The following is a 22,809-nucleotide window of genomic DNA, read 5'->3' on the forward strand; positions in this document are numbered from 1 at the left end:
AATATATATTTTTATAATAAATAAATAATAGGTTAGTAATAAGTATGTTGTGTTTGCAGTCCAAGGTGAGATCATGAAGGAAGAAGGAGAGGACAACCTGGGAAATCATGACAGCAGCTTAGCACAGCCTGCATCAGACTCCTCAAGTAGCCTCTCCAGAATCCCACTGGGAAGAAGGCCAAGAAATCATCCCAACTTTCTTTAGTACCATGAATACCAGGTATCCTATGCTTTTCTAAAATCAGTGACAGTTGGATACCAGCTTCCCTTCTGGAAAATCAGTCGTGGTGTGGTGTTCCTTTCAGGTGATGGCATATTCTAACAACAGAGGATATGGTATACCAACTCTCTGCTTTACTATTTACTTTGTTTGAAGCATTGGGAAATTAGATTGTGAGACTATACCCTGAACAAATTTTATCTTGCTTTGATAGATTATCTTTGGAAAATGATTTTATTGGACCATATTATAATAGAAGAACAATCACTGAAATCAGGCCAAATTACTTGCTCTGCAGAAGGGCAGCTGTTTTCATGACTACCTCTGAACTGCATAGAGTGTTAATGCATTTTCATTCTTTCTCCTTCCGTATCACCAAATTGTTTAGCTTTAGTGACATTGAACTTCTGGAAGACAGTGGCATTCCCACAGAAGCATTCTTGGCATCATGTTATGCTGTGGTTCCAGTATTAGGTAAGATTAAATTTGTCTTAAATTCATTAGTCTCTAGAATCTGTCTCACTGCTGTTATTTTGCAGTAGAAATATCCTAAATTATATGTACAGTGAAATTACCCTTCTTAGCTACCTCTCCATATCACCAGCTACACGCAGTTAAAAACTGTATGACCTTGAGCATTATTGCAGATTTCCTTTTTTATTCCTATGATTAAATATTGACCGCAGAGTAGTGTAAGGAAAAAAGGGAATTTTGTTTTTGAGAAATCATACTTAAACAGCAAGAGTAAAAGTAGTTGAAGAAGAGACCTTCAAATCTATTGATGTAATGAAAAAAACTGATAAAAGAAAGAAAAAAAATTTATCAGTTAAAACATTTTTTCAAAGATTTAAAAATTACACGTATAAATTCAAGTTCAAATTACAAATTTTTTATAGAGAGTGTGTAGAACCAGGCAACACTAATGTGTTGAAATTTGTTTTTTGACCCATTTGGCTATGCATCTTTTTTTTTTTTTTTTTAATGATCTTTATTTACTCATGAGAGACACAGAGAGAGAGGCAGAGAGAGACACAGGCAGAGGGAGAAGCAGGCTCCATGCAGGGAGTCGGACTTGGGACTCAATCCCGGGTCTCCAGGATCACACCCGGGGCTGGAGGTGGCACTAAACCGCTGAGCCACCAGGGCTGCCCGCTATGAATCTTTTTTAATTCATGTAAAAAATTTTTACATATCTCTTTTTGATATTGAGTTACAGCTTACGTAGAACTTAATTATTATGATTCAGTGAACTTTAAGAAACACACCTACCCCTATGTAATCCATATCCCTGTCAAGATGTAAAATGTTTTCATCACCCTAGAATGTGCCAGTCAGCTACAACTATCATCCAGCCCAAGGCAACTATTTTACTGATTTCTGTCACCATAGGTTAGTTTTGCCTTTTTTAAAATGTTATATAAGAGAATCATATTATTGGGATGCCTGGGTGGCTCAGTGATTGAGTGTCTGCCTTCAGCTCAGGGTGTAGTCCTGGGGTCTTGGGATCAAGTCCCACATCGGGCTCTCCACATGGAGCCTGCTTCTCCCTCTGCCTGTGTCTCTGCTTCTCTCTCTGTGTCTCTCATGAATAAATAAATTAAATATTTAAAAAAATATATTATCTACTCTTGCATCTGTTTTTTTCTCTCAGTATAATGTTTTCATCCTTAATTGTTACATGTATCAGTAGTTCATTCCTTTTTATTGCCGAATAGTATTCTATTAAGTGAATATACCACAATTTGTTTATTCATTCTTCAATTGATGGATGGCATTTGGGTAGTTTCTTATTTGGGACTATTATAAATGAAATAGCTCCGAATATTTTTATGTCTGTGGGCAAATTTTTTCATATCTTGAGTAAATATCTAGGAGTAGAATTGCCAATTTATTGGGTTCATCTATTTAACTTTATAAAAGTGATTGCACGATTATACACGTTCAACAGCAATGTAGGAGTATTCTGGTTGCTTCACATCTTAACTAACACTTGGTGGTATTGAGGTTTTTATCTGGCTATTTCTGTGAGTGTTTAGTGATATCATTGTGGCTTTAACTCGTGTTGAGGAGGAAGTAATTTACTGTTCTCAAGGTCCTTCTGGCTGGACCAAGAATCAAATTGACATGAAACAAAATAATAGGAGAAAATCAAATTTAATTCTGTACATATGGAGCATCCACACAGACCGGAAATTCCAAAGATAGGCAACATGAGGCGCTTATGACATTCTGACCTAAGGGAAGGGGTAGGGGCCTGGGAAGGAGGATATGTAGTGGGGGAAATCATTAGTAGGAAGATGAGAGGAAATGGTTGGAAAACCGAGGTTGCCCTGTTATGCACATAAGTTTCTTATGTAAAGAAGAATCTGTTAATTGCTTTCTTCCTGGGACAGGCTTTCCTTTCCAATGTAAATTTAAGCAGTCCAGGGAAAGGTAAAGAACCCCCACCCAGTCTGCTGGGTTTGATTGCTTTTAACTCAAAATAATCTTCATGTTCAAGTGGCCCACCTTGGGGTGCCCTTGGCCTCTACACTTCCCCTGTGTCTAATGATGGTGGCATTTTTAATATAATTATTGGCCATTGCTATCTCCTTCATTGTGAAGTCTTTTCAAATCTTTAATCCATTTTAAATAGTTGATTAATGTTCTATGTTCTGAGTTGTAAGCATTCCATTGTAAAACTTTATTTTCCCTTCTATATTATTTTAGTGGCTTTGTTGAAAATCAGTGGACCTTTTAGGTGTGGGTCTGTTTTTAGACTCTGTCTTCTGTCCTAGTGGTCTGGTTTTTTTATTTTTTTTTTTATGCCAATACTTATATTGTCTTAATTACTGTGCCTTTATATTAAAGCTTGAAATCAGATAATATAAGTCTTTGAATTTTGTTGTACTTTTTCAAGATTTTGACATTCTAGGTCCTTTGCGTGTTCTTATAAATTTTAGCTTTTCAATTTCTATTTAAAAACCTATTGGGGGATACCTGGGTGGCGCAGTGGTTTGGCGCCTGCCTTTGGCCCAGGGTGCGATCCTGGAGACCCAGGATCGAATCCCACGTCGGGCTCCCGGTGCATGGAGCCTGCTTCTCCCTCTGCCTGTGTCTCTGTCTCTCTCTCTCTCTCTCTCTCTCTCTCTGTGACTATCATAAATAAATAAAAATTTAAAAAAATTAAAAAAAAACCCTATTGGGATTTTGATTAAGATTATCTTGAATTGGTAAACTAATTAGGAAAATGGTTACATCCTAAACAATTTTGAGTCTTCTAATCTGAGAGCATGCTGTGTCCCTCCATTTACTTAGGTCTTTTTTGTTTTCACAATGTTTTGTATAGTTTTTAGTGTAGAGGTCTTACACATTTTTTATTAGGGATAAATTTTGGAATTTTATGATTTTTAATGCTATTGTAAAAAATACTTCATTTTCCAGTTGTTTGTTCATAGCGTACAGATACAACTGACGTTTGTGTTTGAGTAGTTTTTTATAATCATGAGCAAGTTAATTTTATAAAATACATTTTCAACACTTATTGAAATTGTATTTTTTTTCCTGTACACATTAAATAGTAAAAACAAGAGAAAACTTTTTTTTTTTTAAGATTATTTATTTATTTATTAAAGAGAGACACAGGCAGGGGGAGAAGCAGGCTCTATACAGGGAGCCTGATGTGGGACTATCCGGGGACTCCAGGATCACACCCTGGGCCGAAGGCAGGCGCTAAACCACAGAGCCACCCAGGGATCCCTAGAAAACTATTTTTAAACTAATTTCAATAATATATAACCTGGTATATCCAAAATAATATTTCAACATGTAATCAGTAGAAAGAAATCATTAATGGGATTCTTTTTTTTTTACTGAGTCTTTGAAATCTGGTATGTATTTTGTGATGACAATATCTTTAGAAGCCTTTGGAACTTCTGTTTGGAAAATGATTTAAAAGCAAAAAAAAAAAGTTTGGGGAAGAAAAACATACTAAATTTTTTTTACAATAAAAATATTTTCCACTTAAAAATTGCTTTTTCAAAGATGTTTCAATTTTTTCTTCTAGACAAACTTGGCCCTACGGTGTTTGCTCCTGTTAAAATGGATCTTGTTGGAAATATTAAGGTGAATATACTAGCATGTCTCTATGGAAACATATTTGGAGGGAGTAGTGCATGAAACTCATTCAGAAACACATGATTATTAAGTTTTATACTCAAGATGAAAAGTATAGACTGCTGTGGGAAAGGTTCTGAGACATAAAAATAAAAACTTTAAAAACAGTATTTTAAAGCCTTGAGACTATTTAATTCTAGCTTAAGCCTCATAAGGATTCTCAAACAAAAATATATTACCTTGAAAACATAAAGAAGAAGGTAAAGAGGCTTAATTATTTTGATTTCTTAGAGGCTTGCTTGACAAGCTTTTCAGTCTCAGTACTATACTGATTTGCTTGATAGCTTTAGCATTTTTAACTTAGATTGTTTTCCCTGCTTTTCCTGCAGAAAGTAAATCAGAAGTATATAACCAACAAGGAAGAGTTCACTACCCTCCAGAAGATAGTGCTGCACGAAGTGGAGGCTGATGTAGCCCAGGTTAGGAACTCAGCTACAGAAGCCCTCTTGTGGCTGAAGAGGTGAGGCCGCTGGGATGGGGCAGCAGTTGAAATCCAGCTCAGTTGAAATGCTACCAGCAAAAAAAGTATTACGCAAAGATTACTTCTGAGTGGAGGATCTAACCCAATAGCCTTTTCTTAGAAGGCCTGATGAATAGAACACCAGCTCTTTTTTTTTCTTCCCTTCTGATGAACATTGTTAATATTAACAGTGTATCTAAGATAGGAATCTTAAAGGATGATAGAGTTGACTGGTTCTCTTTAAGTCAGAGGATCACAAACTTGAGTAGCATCCAAATCACCTGAAGAGCTTTCTGAAGAACACGGATTGCTCCACTCCAAACTCAGACTTTCTGACTCAGTAAGTCTGGAGTGGGGCCCAGAATAAGCACTTCCAACAAGTTCCCACTGGTCCTGGGACCACATTTTGGAAACCACTGTTTAGGTAGATCAGATGAGGGTCTAGAGCAAACTAAAAGGAAATGACAGGGATGAAAGTCAGAAAGGACTGCCATGTGATTTGACCTGTTTGCTCCTATATCCAAGAAATTATTGAAGACACTGATGTCTGCCATTTTTTTATACCTGTTCAATAGAAGTGAACTTTGAAAATAATATTTATTCCTCTTTTTTGTTTTAGAGGTCTCAAATTTTTGAAGGGATTTTTGACAGAAGTGAAAAATGGTGAAAAGGATATCCAGACAGCCTTGAGTAAGTGTCCTTTACATTTTGATCAGTCCATTGAATAGGATGTGGAATGGAGACCCCTAGAGGAGGAGGCAGGGTATAGGGGAAAATTTTTACTTTTCTGGAGTTGATTTTATTTCTTTTCTATTTCATTATTATTGTTTCTTATATCCTCTGTTTAAAAAAGAACCCATGAAACAGTGACCTACTAATATAGAGCTAACTTATTAAAAATTAGTATATCTTAAAGAAGAGCTAAATTAATGGAGAGCCATCTCTTAATATGAAAGCCTAATATTTTTAAGAAGTGAGTTCTTCCTAAGTTAATCTTCAGATATAGTACAGTTCTCTAAAATCAATATCCCAAGAGAAGCTAGTTTTAAAGATCATAACAGGGAGGGTTTCGGGGAACACTGGAAATTTGCTCTGGAGTGATATAAAGGGTGGGTCATCATTGTCATCATCTTGTACTCCTCAAATGCCTTGTGTTTGTAGTGGTAGAGCTGAGACCGGGATGAAGGCCTTGGTCAAAGGTCATCCTGTATCTCCAGCATCTTATAATTAATGCAGGAGCTGGAACCTTATAAGGTGCTTAGTAAATACAGAGTGGATAGTAGATAGATGGACCTATCAGATCAGTTTTGGAAAACATTAGAGACTTGGGAGCATCCTCCGAGTGCTCCTGACAGAGTGGCTGAAATCTCATTCTTTGCCTAAAAGAAATTTTCCCAGCATGGGCCTTGAGGCAGGAGGGTTGGAAAGTGGGTGTTGAAATTACATATTATTTTGAAACCTTACATTATTGTGATATAGAGAAGCACATGGTCAAGCTCTAAGTAGCCATAATTTTATTTTATTTATTTATTTTTAAAGATTTTATTTATTTATTCATGAGAGACACAGAGAGAAAGGCAGAGATGGAGAAGCAGGCTCCATGCAGGGAGCCTGATGCAGGACTCGATCCAGGACTCCAGGATCACGCCCTGAGCCAAGGGCAGACGCTCAACCACTGAGCCACCCAGGCGTCCAGTAGCCATAATTTTAAATAGTGAAATGAATGAATTAGATGCCTCTGTTGTAGAAGGTGAGCCAGTATTCACTGTAGCATTTTGTTGGTGTCAGGAGTGAGCTCTTCCTTATGTTAATCTTCCCCCTTGGCCGTGAGTCTTGAGGGGTTCTGCCCCCATGTGACTTTCTCAGGCCTTCCTATCTAGAAGCTTGCTGATGTGCCATGAAACAATAAAACTGGAGATTTTTTGTGACACTTTATGAAGAATTTAGACAACTTAATCCTCACGTCAGTCCATTTTTACAAGGCTGGGTAACCAAAATTCTGAGGGATTAAAATATATGCTAAGGCCATGAAAGATCTAAAGCAGAATCACTTTGGGCCCATTGCCTCAAAAGCCCTCATTTTTCTCACAAAAGTTCTTCTCCATTATCCCTAGACTACCTGTATTTTGGGAGCTTCTTATATATCCCTGAATTTCTAGGACAGGCCATTGTATGTTCCCCATGTGTCCCGATTTCAGTACACATGTCCTGAAGTATATTTACTATAACTATTGATGCCTCCTCATCAGTGTATCGATGGAGCTTTATGACTTAAGGAATGATTAAGATCTTGGACTCTCTGGAATCCACCACTTGATAGCATTGTGTCCTTAGGCAATTTACTTGACCTTTCTGTTTCCTGGTTTCCTCTTCTATAAAATGGGAATGATGATACCACTTCCCTAAAAATGTTGTAAATATTAAATAGGTTCATGCATGTAAAAAAGATTAGTAGAGTAGTAGAGTGCTATATAATAAACACTTGATAGAGGCTAGCTTCTCTTTTTTATATTTTCATCATCATGACATAAGAAGTTGATAACCTGTCAGAAAATGAGGTTTGTTTGCTCCAAATCAGAAATGAGAAGTTTACAAAGCTCTGGTGCCAAGCCAGAAATTTCTCTCCAGACTAACTACTTAGTGTAGAAATTTCACCCTGAGAGGAAGACTCCTCTACTGCAGGAAATACAGAAGCTCTGGGATTCAGCAGTGTGCCTGGTAGGTTCCACCCTTCACATGATGCTGTTTTGGTACGGCTGTCTGTGTGAGGGAGCAGGTGAATACTGACCTCACTCACCCCTCCACCGGAGCAGAGGCAGAAGAGAACCCAGCTGCTTACTGGTCATACAAGTAAAAAGAAAAGCTTGGCCCCTGAGGTGGGGAGGCAGCTGAAAATATCCTAATTCTGCCCTTTTTTTACCTCTCCCCCCCCGCGCCATCTTTTTACTTGATTTGGAGTCTGGACCCTTCTGAAGAGAGAGGAGACCAGAAGGGGAAATGATGCTTCAAAACCAAAATAAGCACAATCTCAGCTTTTCCTTCCCTCTCTTGCCCTTCAGCACTATTTTCAATCAGAGGGAAAAGAGGGCTGTAGACTTGAGGATTTTCATCCTGGTGTTCAGGATTATTTCAGAAGTTTTCATGATTTAAATCATAGTTTTGCTTATGGGGTCCCTAGTTTCCTGCTGTTGTTCAGTGTAAAGAGAAGTCCCTCTAGTCACCCACCCTCCCTCCAGATGCAGACAGGACAAGCTTTGTGGAAACAAATGTAGCTTCATAAGAAGTGTTTACACATTAACTACTTAGAATCCATAGGCTCCTCCATGCAGATTTCTTCTGAGTCAACAGCTTCTCATCTCATTTTTCAATCATGGCCTTTATAAGTAGAACTGATACCTTATCTAAAATGAAGGAGTTTAGAAATGTAGGTAAAAGAGAGGGTTTATGCCTGTATTTATATAGGCAAATTAGCTTTCATATTTTAGGTTCTAAAGTTGAATATGAGTTATTTTTTTAGAGCACCTGGTGTAGGAATGAGATTAGGTTCTTGAGAAATATTTAATCTTCCAAATAGTCCTTTTTGACAATGAGTAAACTGAGGTCTAGAGGATAAGTACCTTCCGTAGGGTCTCAAATCTAGATCAGTGGTTCTCAAAGTGGTCCAAAGAGAACGTCTTTATCATCTGAACACTTATTAGAAATGAAGGCTGCTTGGGCACCTGGGTGGCTCAGTTGGTGAAGCATCCACCTTTGGCTCAGATAATTATCTCAGGGTCCTGGGATGGAGCCCCACGTCAGGCTCCCTCCTCTGTAGGGAGTCGGTTTCTCCCTCTCCTCCCCATTCTTATTCTCTCTTACTATCTCTGTCTCTCTCTTAAAGAAACAAAATCTAAAAGAAAGAAAGGTGAATGAATGAATGAATGAATGAATGAAGGCAGGCTGCCAGGCCCCACCTAGCACCTGCTGATAAAAACTCCCCAGGGATGGGACATGACAATCCATATTAGTAAGTCCTTTAGGTGATTCTAATCCATGTTAAAAGTTTGAGATCCACTCATCTAGAACTAGGACATCGAAGCTAACCTGTCACTAGGCTACATTTTGATTATTTGAGAATTTGATTGCTTCTGAGTGATTGATGAATAAACTGGAATAAAAGTGCTGAGGTTAGTGCCACAGCATCAGTTAATTTTGCCTCCTTTTCATGATAATTAGCTAGTTCTCCAGTGACAGAAAATTTTTCCTAACTTAGGAATAGCAAGATAGTAGGGATGAATTAAGGATAAACCTTGACTGACACTCCCAAATTTGAAAACACTGCTTAAGAAGGATTTTGAGGTAAACGTTCATAAAACTTGTATAACCTTAATGGCCTTGAAAATGGAAGGTGATATATATAAAAAATTCTAAATGACACAATGGAAACCTGACATCTCTTAGGAGAATGTATGTATAGTCATTGTATTGCTGAAGTTCTTTGACCTAGAATGAGTTCCTAGCATCTGAAAGAGGCCTTAGGCTTTATACTGCCCCCTTTTGCATTTGAACCATCGCTTGCATTTCCTATCATGATTAGAATGGACTATTTTGGGTAGTCTCATGTCAAGAGCTGCTCTGAACCCTTAAATGTCCTATGGCATTCTCTAGAGTTCATTCTAAAGGAAGAGATAGGTCCACAAGGCAGATATGTTGAATGGTCCACCCTATAGCTGAGCCCCTCCATTCGCAGATGCCACATCAAAAAGAGCTTTTGGGAAACCTCCCTGTAAGTAAAAGGCAGAATAGTTGCTCAGGCATTTCAGGCACCATTGTACTGAGTGTTAACACGCTCTGCACTGTCCCCTCAGTGGGACAGCATATTACTACACCCCTCACCTCAGGATGATTCCATAAATGTCAGGTAAACACTGACCCAACCAAGATCTCTAGCATACAATGGGAAAATTTGTAATAAGATGCTTAGTTATGTATTTAATGTAAACGGCTTTCCCAGACAAAGAGAACTGTGTGAGAGAGCTAAAGTCAGAATTCATCTGCTATTTACAATCAAATTATAACTTGACTAGTTTTTCTTAAAATACCGTGGAAAAGGAATCAAGTCAGGCCCTCTCCCAAACTACTCAGAGCATGTGCCTTTCTTGAACCGCAGACTTGGCTTATAATACATGTTTTTGTCTTGATAATGCCTAAAGTTAACAAAGGATATATCTTGGTACTTGTTTCACTGCTGTCCATTGGTTATTGATTTGCCTTTTCTTCATACAATTCACTTTGCCTGAAACTTAGTCACTATTACAGAATTCAGTACTTTTCTAATAGCTCAGGTTTTTTTATTATTATATTTCAGACATTTAGCAAATCTCTACCACTTGACAAATACATAAAACAGTTTGATGCTCTACCCATGTACCATCCCTTGACCCCATTATTCCTTCCATTCTCCAGAGAAGATCTTCATCCTGAATTTGCTATTTATTGTTATATAACACATGTTTTTATACTTTTACTAGATATTTATGTGTTTATAAATAGTATCTAGTACTTCACGTTTTAAACTCCTATACTTGGTGTCACACTATATACACTCTTTTTCACTCAGTATTCTTTTTCAGATCTATTCACTTTCAAACCTCTCCTGGTTCCTAATTGTTGCCAAGGACTGCCTAGCATAGTTCATTGCAGAGCTGAGATGAGTGTCATCTCCTAAACTCAGGGAATGATTGATTCCACCTTTCCCGGCTTTGCTTATCTACTTCCCAAGCTCTGCTAAAATTTAGATTTGCATTTCTCCTTTGTCTTCTCTACAGCACAAAGTAACTTGACGAATTCTTACCAATTACAGATTGACAATAGAGAAACACTGTCATATATTCAGTTCCTGGACAGAATAGTTATCTACCAACAGTGATGTGATGGAAAAGTTGTTTTCTCTCACATGCTGTAACAGGTTTAGGCATAATCAATCTCTAAATACCTCAGCAAATTTCTGGAGCACCTGGCTGCTTCAGTGAGTGGAGTGTATGACTCTTGATCTTGAGGTTGTAGGTTCGAACCCCACATTGGGTTTAGGGATTATTTAAAAATGAAATCTTTTAATACATACATACATACATACATACCTCAGCACATTTCTGAGTTATCAGTAAAGAAATCACATTTTTGTTATTTTATTTCACAAAGAGTAAACATTAGATTTTTAGAATGGCTTAAAGTGACAAGACTACCCCAAGTTCTCATTGTTTTTAACTTTGTGACCTTGGCCAAGTGACCATCTCTCTGGGTCTTTTGTTTCTTCTTTTGTAAAAGGAAAAGAATTGGGCAAGGTGATTGTTAAGGCTTCCTACTCAGAAATTTTGATTCAGCCTCTGAGGAACTGACACATCTCAAAGTTCTGGGAGAAGGGGATCATTTATGTCTTTCAGAGGCCAAAAATACTTGCAGATTATAGAACACGCATTATGATAATGAATGGATATTACAGTGAAGATTAATGTATTTCATTATCTAATCTTCTCTAGGTAACTAAAATAGGTCACGCTTAGACTTCATTTTATTTTAATGCAGCCTCATGTGGCAGGGATATTTGTAGCCCTAGAAGTCAGCTAAGGACTTTTGACAAGTTGTGTTTTTTTGTGGGATATATATATATCGAATTTTCTCTCATTTGTTGGTTTAAGTTATAATAGCGGTCTTTCTGGACCTGAGTCAGGACCCAGCGCAAATTCTCCAGTTGATTGTTCCTTGTCCTATTAGACTAGCTGGCCCACATTTTGCACTGTGGCAAAGCTCTTCCCTGGCAAGGTGTGGGTGTAGCAAGGGATGGCTGTCGCCTCTCGAAGGGCCAGGTGGGAGGGCACATCATTCTGCTATACAGACACTCCCCCTTCCTTAGACCAGACTGCCCCATTATTGGGACTAAACAGCACCCTTTCCCCCCTCCGCTGCCCCCCCCCCCCCCCCCCCCCCCCCCCCCCCCCGCTATCCTAAAAAGGGTGGCATGGAGAAGGGTTTCTGGGCTTTGAAGGATTGACTTAAATAGCGGATTGTAAGGAAGGTATAGAGTCCCTGAGGTTTGGAGTAACATTGGAGTTCATCCAGCTAGGACCCCTTGAGAGCTGAAGACTGAGGGACCAGGACAGCTGCATTTGTTGCGAACTGTCAGGAAATGTAAATCTCACCCTCTTACTTACCACAGTTCCCAATTGGAATGATCATGGCTGTCAGAAGATCATAATGCAGTTTGTATAGGAAAAAAAGACTAAGAGAATATAACCGCAGGATGCCCACTGTGGTTATATCTGGGAGGCATGATTATATGTTTCTTTAGTTTCCTCCTTTTTGTATTTTCCTTATTTTCAACAATGAGCATGCATTACTTGTGAAATTAGGAAAAAGCAGATAAGTGTTAAGATTTTTTAGAAGTGCCACTGTGCCTTCGGTGGGAAGTTCAGAATCCTTGGCATGGCACATAAAGGTCCTCACCATTTGGCCCTAGCCCCAGTGATCTTCAGCCCTGGTAAACTACTCCCCATTGCATAGCATGCCCCCATCTCTCACAGCTCCTTGGTGGTTGTCTGCAGCCCCAGCCACCACCCTTCTCTCTGCCCTACCAGCCTGTGAGACTTCTTTGGAGAATTCTTAGTCCACATGCCCACAGGCTGGGTTCATTTCTCTGTCTTCCTTTTTATTCTTACAGAAAGCTCTGTATACACGTCTTTACTATAGCAGTTGTCAGTTTATATAATACCACTTTGTTAAATGGCTGGCTCTCATAAGCCCAGAAACTTGCTGAGGGCAGTGGACTGACTGATTTTTAATCACTCAAGGATCTCCCCTGCCTTGCACAGTATGGGGTGTGTGGCAGCCCCTCATTGCATTGTGGATGTCCGCCAGCAGATTTTAATGTCACTGAATCCCATCTGTTTATTTATAATGGCATTTAATTCTTTGCCTGGACTAAGATCACAAGAAATAAAGTATTCCCACTGTTTTACTTCTGTGACTCACTTCAGGAGTGGACACCCAGGGGCCTGTACACTATCTTGCCAGCCCAAATGAATTCTTGGAAAGGATGGGTGGAATGTGGTTTGTCTTCCTGATTTACCTCAGAGAGTATGCCTACTGTTTTCTGCCCATCTGCACTATACACATAGAGGGCCAGCAACCCTTTCTTTGCTAAGGCCTTATACACCGTCTGCAGTGTCCCTGATACCATCTGTCCCCTTGGAGAATCAGATAGATTTGAAGTGTGGCTTACATCAAAGGCTTGTATCTATGAGCACACCCTACATCTATTCAGACTGCTCTCCTAAGAAAAAAATTAAATTTAATCTTGAGTTCTCCTTTAGGCTGTTTGTAAGAGTCTTCTCCATACTTGAACTTATTATTTCTTTATTGTTTCTGCTTTAGCTTACCAACAGGGTGCTGGCATTTCCACCTGTTCTTAAAACTTTAGATAACCAGAGGAATCTGTTACATTTCAAATGTACCGTCTTTTATGTAAAATATAAATTGTATTTTATGCAAAGTTGAATTATGTAAACTTGATAGTAGCGTATGCTAAAAGTATAATAAAGCCTCATCCAAATTTTTAAAAGAAAAGTTGACAAGAATTACATTATTTCCAAACCAGAGGGCTTGAGTAAATTGTTAAAATGTGTTTAAGCTACAGCCACCTGCCCGGAAAATGCAGATACCTGACATCCTTTGGCAGTATTCTGTGAGCCACATTGCAGTGAACTGCATAAACTTGTGATTGTAATTTTTCAGTGTCTGCTTTTCTGTTATGTTAACATCTGCTTTTGTTATAATTTGAAATATTTTTATATCCTATTATAATGTCACTTAAACATTGATTAAATGGTGGTGGCACTTGTACTGGTGCTGAAACTAGCACATGAAAATAATTGAGTTTGGAATAAAATTTAGATGTGATAAAGCATGATAAAGAAGGTCAGACGACCCCTGTGATCCCTAGCTATTATTTAGGAATGAGCACTCTGTAAACACTGGAGATGGTGCTTCAAAATGAAATGGAGTGTTGATACAAGTGCACTGTGGTAATGTAGATCGGTGCCTCCTGAGAATGCATTTATTCCTTTGGAAAAATCAGTTTTGAATTTTGCATGTATTATTCAAATCCTTAAGGAACACGTCCCTTGCATAAAATGCAGTCATTTTGTTCTTGAGATTTTTTTTTTGTAATTAAAATTATTATATGCCAGTTTTAAAATCTCATTTTAAAACATATTGGGACAAAAATCATAGGTTTTTATCTTTAAAGTCTAGAATATGAGTGACTTTCATTAATAGGTCTCACCAAGAACTTTATAACTAGCTTAGTAATTTCAAGCCACTCTGTCCATGGTAGTTTTAAAGGTGTCTTGGTTTAATACTGTATATCCATGGTAATGGGGACATCTAGGACAAACATTTAATATACCAGAATAGAATGTTAGAATTGAAAGGAAACTCAAAGATCAGGTTACAAAGAGGGAAACCAAGAAGACCGCTAAGGGACTGGCTCAGAGTCCCATAACATTCAGAGAACTACATTTTTATATTCTTATAGTGTATTTTTAATTGTATTTAGTTTAGATTTTTCCAATTACACCCCCTCCCCATCTTTATTTCCTGATATGGACATTTCTCACCATTTTAATAAACTGAAGTTCAGATATATTTACACAGGGTAAAAGTGGAGCTATCTGTTTTTTTGTTAAAAAAAAAAAATCTTTGTAGGCTTTTTCCACTGAAGTTCAGATATATTTACACAGGGTAAAAGTGGAGCTATCTGTTTTTTGTTTAAAAAAAATCTTTGTAGGCTTTTTTCCTACTCAAGACTTTTGGGGCACATAATCTTGTAATTAGACTTTTCTCATCAGCTCATAATACCAGTAGGATCATGCTACCATGTACATTAGAAAGGAGGTGCTACAAATAGCACATCTGATTCTAGTGAAATTGTGGTTCATGGAGTTTTTTTTTTTTTTTTCTTTTCAAGATAACGCATATGGTAAAACATTACGGCAGCACCATGGCTGGGTAGTTCGAGGGGTTTTTGCGGTAAGTAATCCTCCTGCCTCCTAATGTTCTGATGGTCACAGCGAGATGTTTTTTTTTTGTGTGCATGGTGTTTCTGTTTGCTTTGTTCTCAAGAATAAGAATACAGTGTTGCCTGTTTAAGTCTGTAGATCTTTGTTGTGTGGAAATGTTGGCAATAGAAAATGTCTAGACTAGAAAAAACTGTTAGCGTGCTTTTCCCTGTCCAGCTCGAGCTCCAGCTCCAGTGACCATGTGGAGATTGTAGTTGTCTTCTCATCAGTGCAGTGGCCCCAGTGCTGGGAGACCAGCGGTGTCTTCAAACTCATGGCTCCCTCTACTGCCCATGTATTTGGTCCTCTTAAGTCCCAGGTTTTAATTGACTTGTCTTCCACTTAGTCACACTTCATCTTTGAATATTAACTAAGTTGGTGTGCCAGCGGCTAGGGCTTCTTAGAAACCACTTCTTAGTCAATTTTCTTCATTGTAGGAGGTGTTTGTTTTCAGGTGTTTTGGCTCCTGTTACCCCTGCCATTCCTTTCTTCCCAGCATGTTGACCTAAGAAGAACACATACCTGGGAATCATAGTCCCCTGCACAAGGCAATTAGCCTGCTTTGTAAAATTGCAGGAGTAGATGGCCCCTTTATGTGAACAGTAATACTCTGTGATTCTCCCGTCATCTGAGGAGAAGTGAGCCTTAGGTACATCTGTAAAAAGGCAGAGTCTTGTGTAGTGGTATGCTAGCAAACACCACAGAATATGAGTGTTCGGTGGAAGGTCAGAGGGTAGAAACAGCCTTGCACATGTCTTTTACTAGGATGGGACACATTATTTGCTGAGATAAGAACTGTTTAGGTCATGATTTATTAAGGGTAGGTAAAGAAAGTGGGAAGAATTTAGTGTGGAAGAAATAAATTTTAGTGAAATGAAATAATGTTTTGAAAGCGTGGAGACTCTATACCCCACCGCTCATTGGAGTAGGAGCCAGAGCCACTGCTGCAGCCACAAAGTGCTCACGCTTACCTTCAGTACATGTCTCATCATCATCATGATAGCCACCGTTTGGCTCTTGGACACCTTTGTGTACCAGGCACAGCACAAGATTCTACATTCGTTACCTTAGGTAATCCTCAGGGCATACTCTCAACTGTTCGACAAGTTCAGATCTGTTCATTTGAGTCCCAGAGTAAAGGTGTGACGGAGCCTGGGTCTAAACCGGCTCTGCTGTCTCCAGGGCTAGTGCTCATCGCTCACATCGCCGCTTCTCTGCCATGAAGCAGGATGGAGAGGCTGCGCTGAGGATTAGGCAGTGGATGTGGTATGTTCGGGATCTCCCGGAGTAAACACTGACTGCTTGTAGGTGCCTGAAATCCAAGTTCCCCTGGTGAGATGACAAAGCATAAAAACATTGAGTTGCCCTATTCATAAGAAACAAAGGTGGTGTTGTAGTTGGTTTTGTGGTATAGAAGTCAGAGTTTAATCCTGAAATAGTAATGATCCAAGAGATGTTGCCAAAAAGAATATAAGTATAGCAGAAAATTTAGCATAAGCGAGAGTCTTTGAAAGGACTTTGTTAATTCTCAGCATTTTCCCCAGGAAATAGTAATTTAGACTCAAAGAAATGTAAAAATCATGGAGGAATGGAAAGGGAAAATATTACAATATCCATATTCTCTACTCTGTAATAACCATCTTTAACATTTTTGTGGTTTTTTTTACCTTCTTAGCTTATATTTTTATATATATTTACTTATTCTTTTAATGCTGTTCTACTTAATTGTATATATATTTATCTAAGTATATATCTTATAGGTGCTTATATTTTTATATCTATGTTTTGTTACATGTGTAAAATTATTTTGTATATTCTGTATATGCATGTAAATTTTTTGATAGTTAGCTTGGAGTATAATTCTGTATTATTTCTCTTCCCACTTAACAGATTCTATCATGGCCATGTTTAAATGCCATAAGGGCTTTGAAAATCATTATTTTTAGTGACTGCATACTTCCCTAGTATGGACATACCATGATTTATTTGCCAGTCCTCTATGATAGAAGTTTAAGCTGCTTCTGAGTCTGTTGTTACAAATACAACAGCATTCGTTTACATCCCTTTTTGACCAGAACTCTTTTATTTCCTAAAAGTAGGTGCCTAGAAGTGAAATTGTTATATTTGACAGCAAGAACTATTAGAACTTAGAATTTTGAGCACTTACCAGCTGTTGTTTTAAGTGCTTTACATATATTTAGTGATCTCATAATTCTGAAGTCTGTTCTCTTATCTTCCCTGTCATAGATAAAGAAACCTGAGACACAAGAGGTGATCTAATACACCCAAAGTTAGAGAGGAAGAACATTTTGAAGGCTCTCAATATTCCAATAATTTTTATAGTTGTTGGTTTTTAAGAAAATAGATTATGTTGAGCATTTGCCAACAGCCATTATCAATAAAAGAGCTAGATTAGCCCTTCCAGCCTCTCCTGTGATTCTGCAAGTCATCCCTACTGTAGAAAGCATATTGTTCCCCAGTGTGCAAAGTGATCAGCAGGGGCAAAGTCATTAACTGGTCTCGGTTGCTCAGGGAAGCATCTTTTATAACCCAGGAATTTGAGTCATCTACCAGACAAATAGTGAACTTTTATCTTCAAGCAGTTGTAATTCACAGGACCAAAGCCCAGTCCAGGCTCTGCCTGCAGCATGTGTCCTAACAATGTGTCCTTTGACCTTTTTGGTTTCCTCCTCAGTTGTGTTCTATCTCTGGTTCCTAAGTAGACTTGACTGCATCACAGTCCTCTGGGAACCTTTGAGAAATACATTCTTGACAAAACTTTTCATAAATTGTATTATACCTAAATACACATGCATAGGGCTTGATTTTATTTTTTTGTTTTTTATATCAAAAAGTCCAAAAAGATTATGAGAAAAAATAGCAGCCCCTGCCTTCTGTGCACACCTTTACAGACTCACTCCAAAGATGCTGCCACTTTCAGCTACTGTGACTATTTCTTCCAGTACCTTCATAATCCTAAAAATGTTTGCTATTATTCTTGGCCTCATCAATTTTAGTCATTAATGTTGACTTTCTGTTATAGATTAGAATTTAGCTTTCTTTAGACCTTACTATCACTACCTAATTTCCCATCTCCACCTTCCCAATAGTATATCACAAAATAACATGAAGATAAGCCAAGATTCTGTGGATTTTTTCCCCTTTTTTCCTGTACAAGTTTTATATTTTCCCCTGCATCATCAGATCTCTCAAATTATCATTCTGAACCCACAGACATGTCATGTTTATCTGTGTTGAGTTTTTTTGTTTCTTTTCTTGGAGACTTCCCTTCCAGAACTTTCTAAACTCACAGCCAGTCTTAATTAGCTATTCAGTCCTGGTGTACTGCTATGCCCTAGGACTCTTCTTTACAAGTTTTTCTATACTAAATCCCCATCTCACACTAACTTCTCAGGTTCTGTTACTTCTTGATCTAATCCCTTGTTTTACTGATGTCTTCTAATGGCTTGCTAAGAGTGGTACAAGGGAGCTAAACTTCTGAGTCTCTGCATGTCTGAAAATGTCTTTGTTCTTTTCCAGAGTGATGCTTTGGCTTCTATAGAACACTAGGTTAATAATAATTTTCTCTCAGAATTTTGAAAGTATTTCTCTGTTGTCCTTCAGCTTCCGCTGTTATTACTGTAGAATCCAATGACATTCCAGTTCCTGTTCCATTGTATATAAACTGTCCCTTACCCCCCTACTAGATGCTTCTAGGATCTTTATCCCACATCCTAAAATTTCATGATATTCTCCTTTTAGTCTTTATCATTTATTATGCTGAGTACTGGGTAGATCTTTAAATCCAAAGACTTACATCCTTCAGTTCTCTGGGATTTTCTAACATTTTTTAGATAATTGCCTTCCCTTCATTCTCTGCTTTCCTGTGTACTTCTACCATTATTTGAGTATTTGGTATGTGTCAGAAAGTGGGCTAAACATGTGCTACATATTGCATTAATCTTTCAAATAAGGAAAATGGTACCAGTCCTACAGATGAGGAAATGGAGGTTCTAGGAGGTTAAGCACCTTGCTTAAGTTTCTCAAGCTAATATGTGAAAGATTTAGATTCGAGCCCAGGTCTCCTTCACCCAAGCCATGCTTTAACCATTGCATGATAATTCCAGTTACTATCCAATTACCAAAAGGGGGTGGCTTAATTCTCAAAGACTTTTAAAGAACAGGGAAGCTCAAGAAAGAGTGTAATTAATTCAAGATTCCAGAATCTCCAGAGCTATCAGCAGAGCCAATCCAGTAGATACCAGATAGCAGAGTCACTCCTAAGTTCAGATCTTGGCCCTGACACTCATGATCTATATAATGTTCACCTGTAAAATAGGGATATAAACTGTATCAAGGTGCAGAGGAAATATTACCATGTTGGGGGAAAGAGGGCTAGGCAGAGAAACCTACATGGGATGGGACAGAAATGAGTGAGGTGCCCTGGAAGGCTGGCCAGGTGGGAGCAAATAGAGTAGTAGGAAGATGTGTGCAGATGGATTCTGAGGATTCAAAAGGCATAGTCTGGATCACACTGTGAATGAGAAGGGAGCTCTTCTCAAACTCTTTCCTCTCGGCACCCCCTGATTTGTTGGTATCATTCATCCTCAAGATGGCTCAAGTACATACAGCCATTTTACAGCCTTAAAATTTGTTGTTCTGGTGTTTGAAATGTAATTTCAGAGTTTATGGATCGGAAGGGTATGTTCCTGCTTTTTTTTTACTCTCGCTCTCCTAATCTGTGTGTATGTGTGCATGTATGCACTCATGTGTAAGAGTAAAGCGTGCATCAGCAAGGGACGTGATACAGATTCTCACGAACAGTTCTTTTGCAGTTAGCTCTGAGGGCAGCTCCATCCTATGAAGATTTTGTCGCCGCATTAACCATAAAGGAAGGCGACCACCAGAAAGCAGCTTTCAGTGTTGGAATGCAGAGGGACCTCAGCCTTTACCTCCCTGCCATGGAAAAGCAGCTGGCGATACTGGACACTTTATACGAGGTCCACGGACTGGAGTCTGATGAGGTGGTATGACGTCTGCAGCACTGCGCCGCCTCCTAACTTCAGGGAATAAAGTCTGCTAAAGTGTTTTGTTGCCCTGCTTAATTTCCAGCAGCAGCTTCAACCTTCTCCAATTCCTTACTTGAGGGGATGGAGAGATGGAGGCAAAGCCTAGTGCTTTTATATATAATTTTTAAAAATGCATATGTCTTTTGTGTGTTTAAAAACCAAGGTGCTATATATTCAGTTCAAAGGGCCTCCTGGAAACCAAATCGTAGCTGTTATATTAGAATTGAACAGCAAGTTATAAGAGCAGATTTAACAAATGAATTTGTTGGTATTGTGTTTTGTTTTTACCTTTTAGTTTTAATGGGCCTCCCAAACCCAAACTGAAAATGAGCAAATTCTGTATCAAGGACTATAACACATTGCCAGTGTTTCACTCAACTTAGACTAAAAATTTGGGGTAGGCTAAGTTCCTTTGTGGAAGCTATTAAAATGTAGAGTCTGGTATTCCTAGACATTCAGAGAAACCTCTTCTCCATGGCTCTGTAGGCAAGAAGATTCTGTGTGGTCCAAGTGTTTGGGGCATTGATGTGAGCGTGTCATTGTGGAAGGAGGAAGACACAAGGAGTGCCATCCCTATTTATGTGGGGGGGGAGACAGTGGCTCTGAACATATGAGTGGTGTGCCCTGATCAGAGCTGGAGGACAGTATGGCAGAGACGCAACATGTGATCTGAGATGACCCCTATCTAGTGCCCACACTTTACAAGCATGCTTTCCCATGAACCATCTGAATTGGACATAACAGTGAAACTGTGACATCCAGGGTTTTTTATCCATTTCAAAAGTAAGGTTGAGAGCTTGAGGGATTTGCTCACAGTCACACAGCTTCTAATTAGAGGAAGCAGGTCATTTCAAAGTGTGATCTGGACCACCTCTCCAGCAAAATCACATGGAGTGCTTCAAAAAGCAAATTCCTAGGCCTTACCCTGACCTGAGAACCTGCATAGTAGGGGTGGGACTTAGGAATCTGCATTTGAATAAACTTTCCAGGTGATTCTTCTGCACCCAGGGTTGAAGAACCACGAAATTAAATTCTAGTTTACAGGACTCCTCATCTTCTGCATGAACTAAATGATATATCCTTTTTTCTCAAAGAGGAAGAGGCTTTCACTGAAATAAAATAGTTGAAGGGAGAGCAAGAAGTGGAGCAAATGTACTCAGTTTTCTTGATTGCACTGGCCTCAGCACCCAGCCAGCAGGCTTTGGCATTGCAATCAGGGACCTTGCTTCTCAATGTGCTGTCTGATCAATCTTGGTGTAAGCGCCAGTAGTGCAGAGCCAGCCAAATACAGCTGCTTATCAATCTCAAAAGCTTGGGGACTGTGTCAGAATTTAAAGGTGGGATTTACACTTGCATAAAGCAACACTGGGTAGGCATTCTCCTAAAAAGTGTGTGATGCCAGGAGTCTTCAGTAGGCCAAGCTGCCAAAAGTGGGCATGGGCGGGAAGTCGTGGTGGCTTCTCCACTAGAGGCTGCTGCTTTCCAGTAGCTAGAAGAGACATTCCAAGGTAGTGCCTCAGAGTAGAAGGTGAGTTCCTTAAAAGGACACAGGTGATTGCTACCTGAGCAGCCCTGCAGATGATACTTTTCCTAGGGCAAAGAGAACCCTCTTGAGGCAGGGGTTGATGTAGAGAGGAGTTTTGATTTTGTCTTTTGTTTTGTCCTTAAACAAAATGGTGTTTATTTAGCTCAGGTTAATGAAACAGGTGCCCCACTCATTAAAGACTTCTGGAAAATGCTTAAACTTAGAAAAACAAGTGTTTTAAGGCGGGAGGAAAAGGTGCTAAAATGATATTGATTCATTTGTATTTTAGCACTTGCTGTTGGCAGCTACCGAGGTGGGTGTGTCATCCTCTCCCACTCCCTCGAGTCATCAGTGTGGATCTCCTCTGTCTAGTGTGAATATGATGGCAGAGCTAGAGGATAATTCAGACTTGCTGCCCTTGACATAGCCTACTAAAAGGGAAAAAGAGAAAAAATTAAAAACAGCCAGTCTTTGCTTGAACCCTGAATGAAGACACTGTAGGCGTGGTGCTGCTGGAAGGGGCTGCTCCTGGGAGACTATAAGTATCTGTTCTGAGCAACTGCTGCTGCCCCATCACTTCAGGTGAACTCATGTGTTCTCCTGGAGAAGGGGTGGGCGCATTGAAAACAACTCAGATTTGCCACCGAGGCTCTGGATACATACAGAAAGAAAGCTACTCAGCATGGCCCTTTCACATTTATATAGGTACTGCCTTGGTTTCTATAACTCAGTTTTCTAGGAAAGAAGAGTTGGATATGATCCAGGGTCCTTGGGAACCTAGATCAGGTTAGCTTGAATAACTTGAAGAGGTTATATTTTGTACTCTCCCTCCCCCCTTTTGCCACCCCTGTAGAGAGGGGGTAAGGTTTTTGGTAGGTACTTTCCTCACTGGAGCATGTGAAGTGTGCCTGATAAGTATAAAGCTTGGAGGGCCCTAAACAAAAGCTTGTATTAGGTGATACACTAGGTGATAAATTGAACTTGGCCTGAAGTATGGCGTAGCCAGGGCTTCATCCTGGATCTACAGAGTTTGCTTTTAGTTCAGGTACTAATCTGCAGGTATCATCCTAGATGGGAACAAAGAGAGAGGATAGTTAAGACCTTTCCTCGGTAGCTCTCCAAGATTTCTTTGATATCTCAGCTTTCTTTTCCCCAGAGACCGAGATGAGATGAAAGCATGTTATGCTTGTTAACAGAGAAATCGCCCTTGCTCTCATTGCTCAAAACATTTTTAGGAGTCCTTTTTTAGAGTAACCTTTAGAGAGATCCTGAAGAAGAAAGTAAGT

The 22,809-nt window shown here is 39.1% G+C and overlaps 1 protein-coding gene across 1 annotated transcript in view; it reads left to right on the plus strand.

Moving 5' to 3' along the window:
* The window catches only part of PLEKHA8 (pleckstrin homology domain containing A8), a 52,998-nt gene extending 32,988 nt beyond the window's left edge, over positions 1-20,010 (plus strand). Inside the window, 8 exon segments of the mRNA NM_001167698.1 lie at positions 60-152; positions 154-220; positions 609-694; positions 4,266-4,324; positions 4,705-4,835; positions 5,455-5,525; positions 14,839-14,900; positions 19,765-20,010. Of these exon segments, the coding sequence (NP_001161170.1) occupies positions 60-152; positions 154-220; positions 609-694; positions 4,266-4,324; positions 4,705-4,835; positions 5,455-5,525; positions 14,839-14,900; positions 19,765-19,962 (767 nt within the window). The 3' untranslated portion in view covers positions 19,963-20,010.
* Positions 20,011-22,809: the final 2,799 nt, after the last annotated feature.

This window comes from Canis lupus, chromosome 14 (genome assembly GCF_011100685.1).
Source record: "Canis lupus familiaris isolate Mischka breed German Shepherd chromosome 14, alternate assembly UU_Cfam_GSD_1.0, whole genome shotgun sequence".
In the NCBI taxonomy this organism is placed as follows: Eukaryota; Metazoa; Chordata; class Mammalia; order Carnivora; family Canidae; genus Canis; species Canis lupus.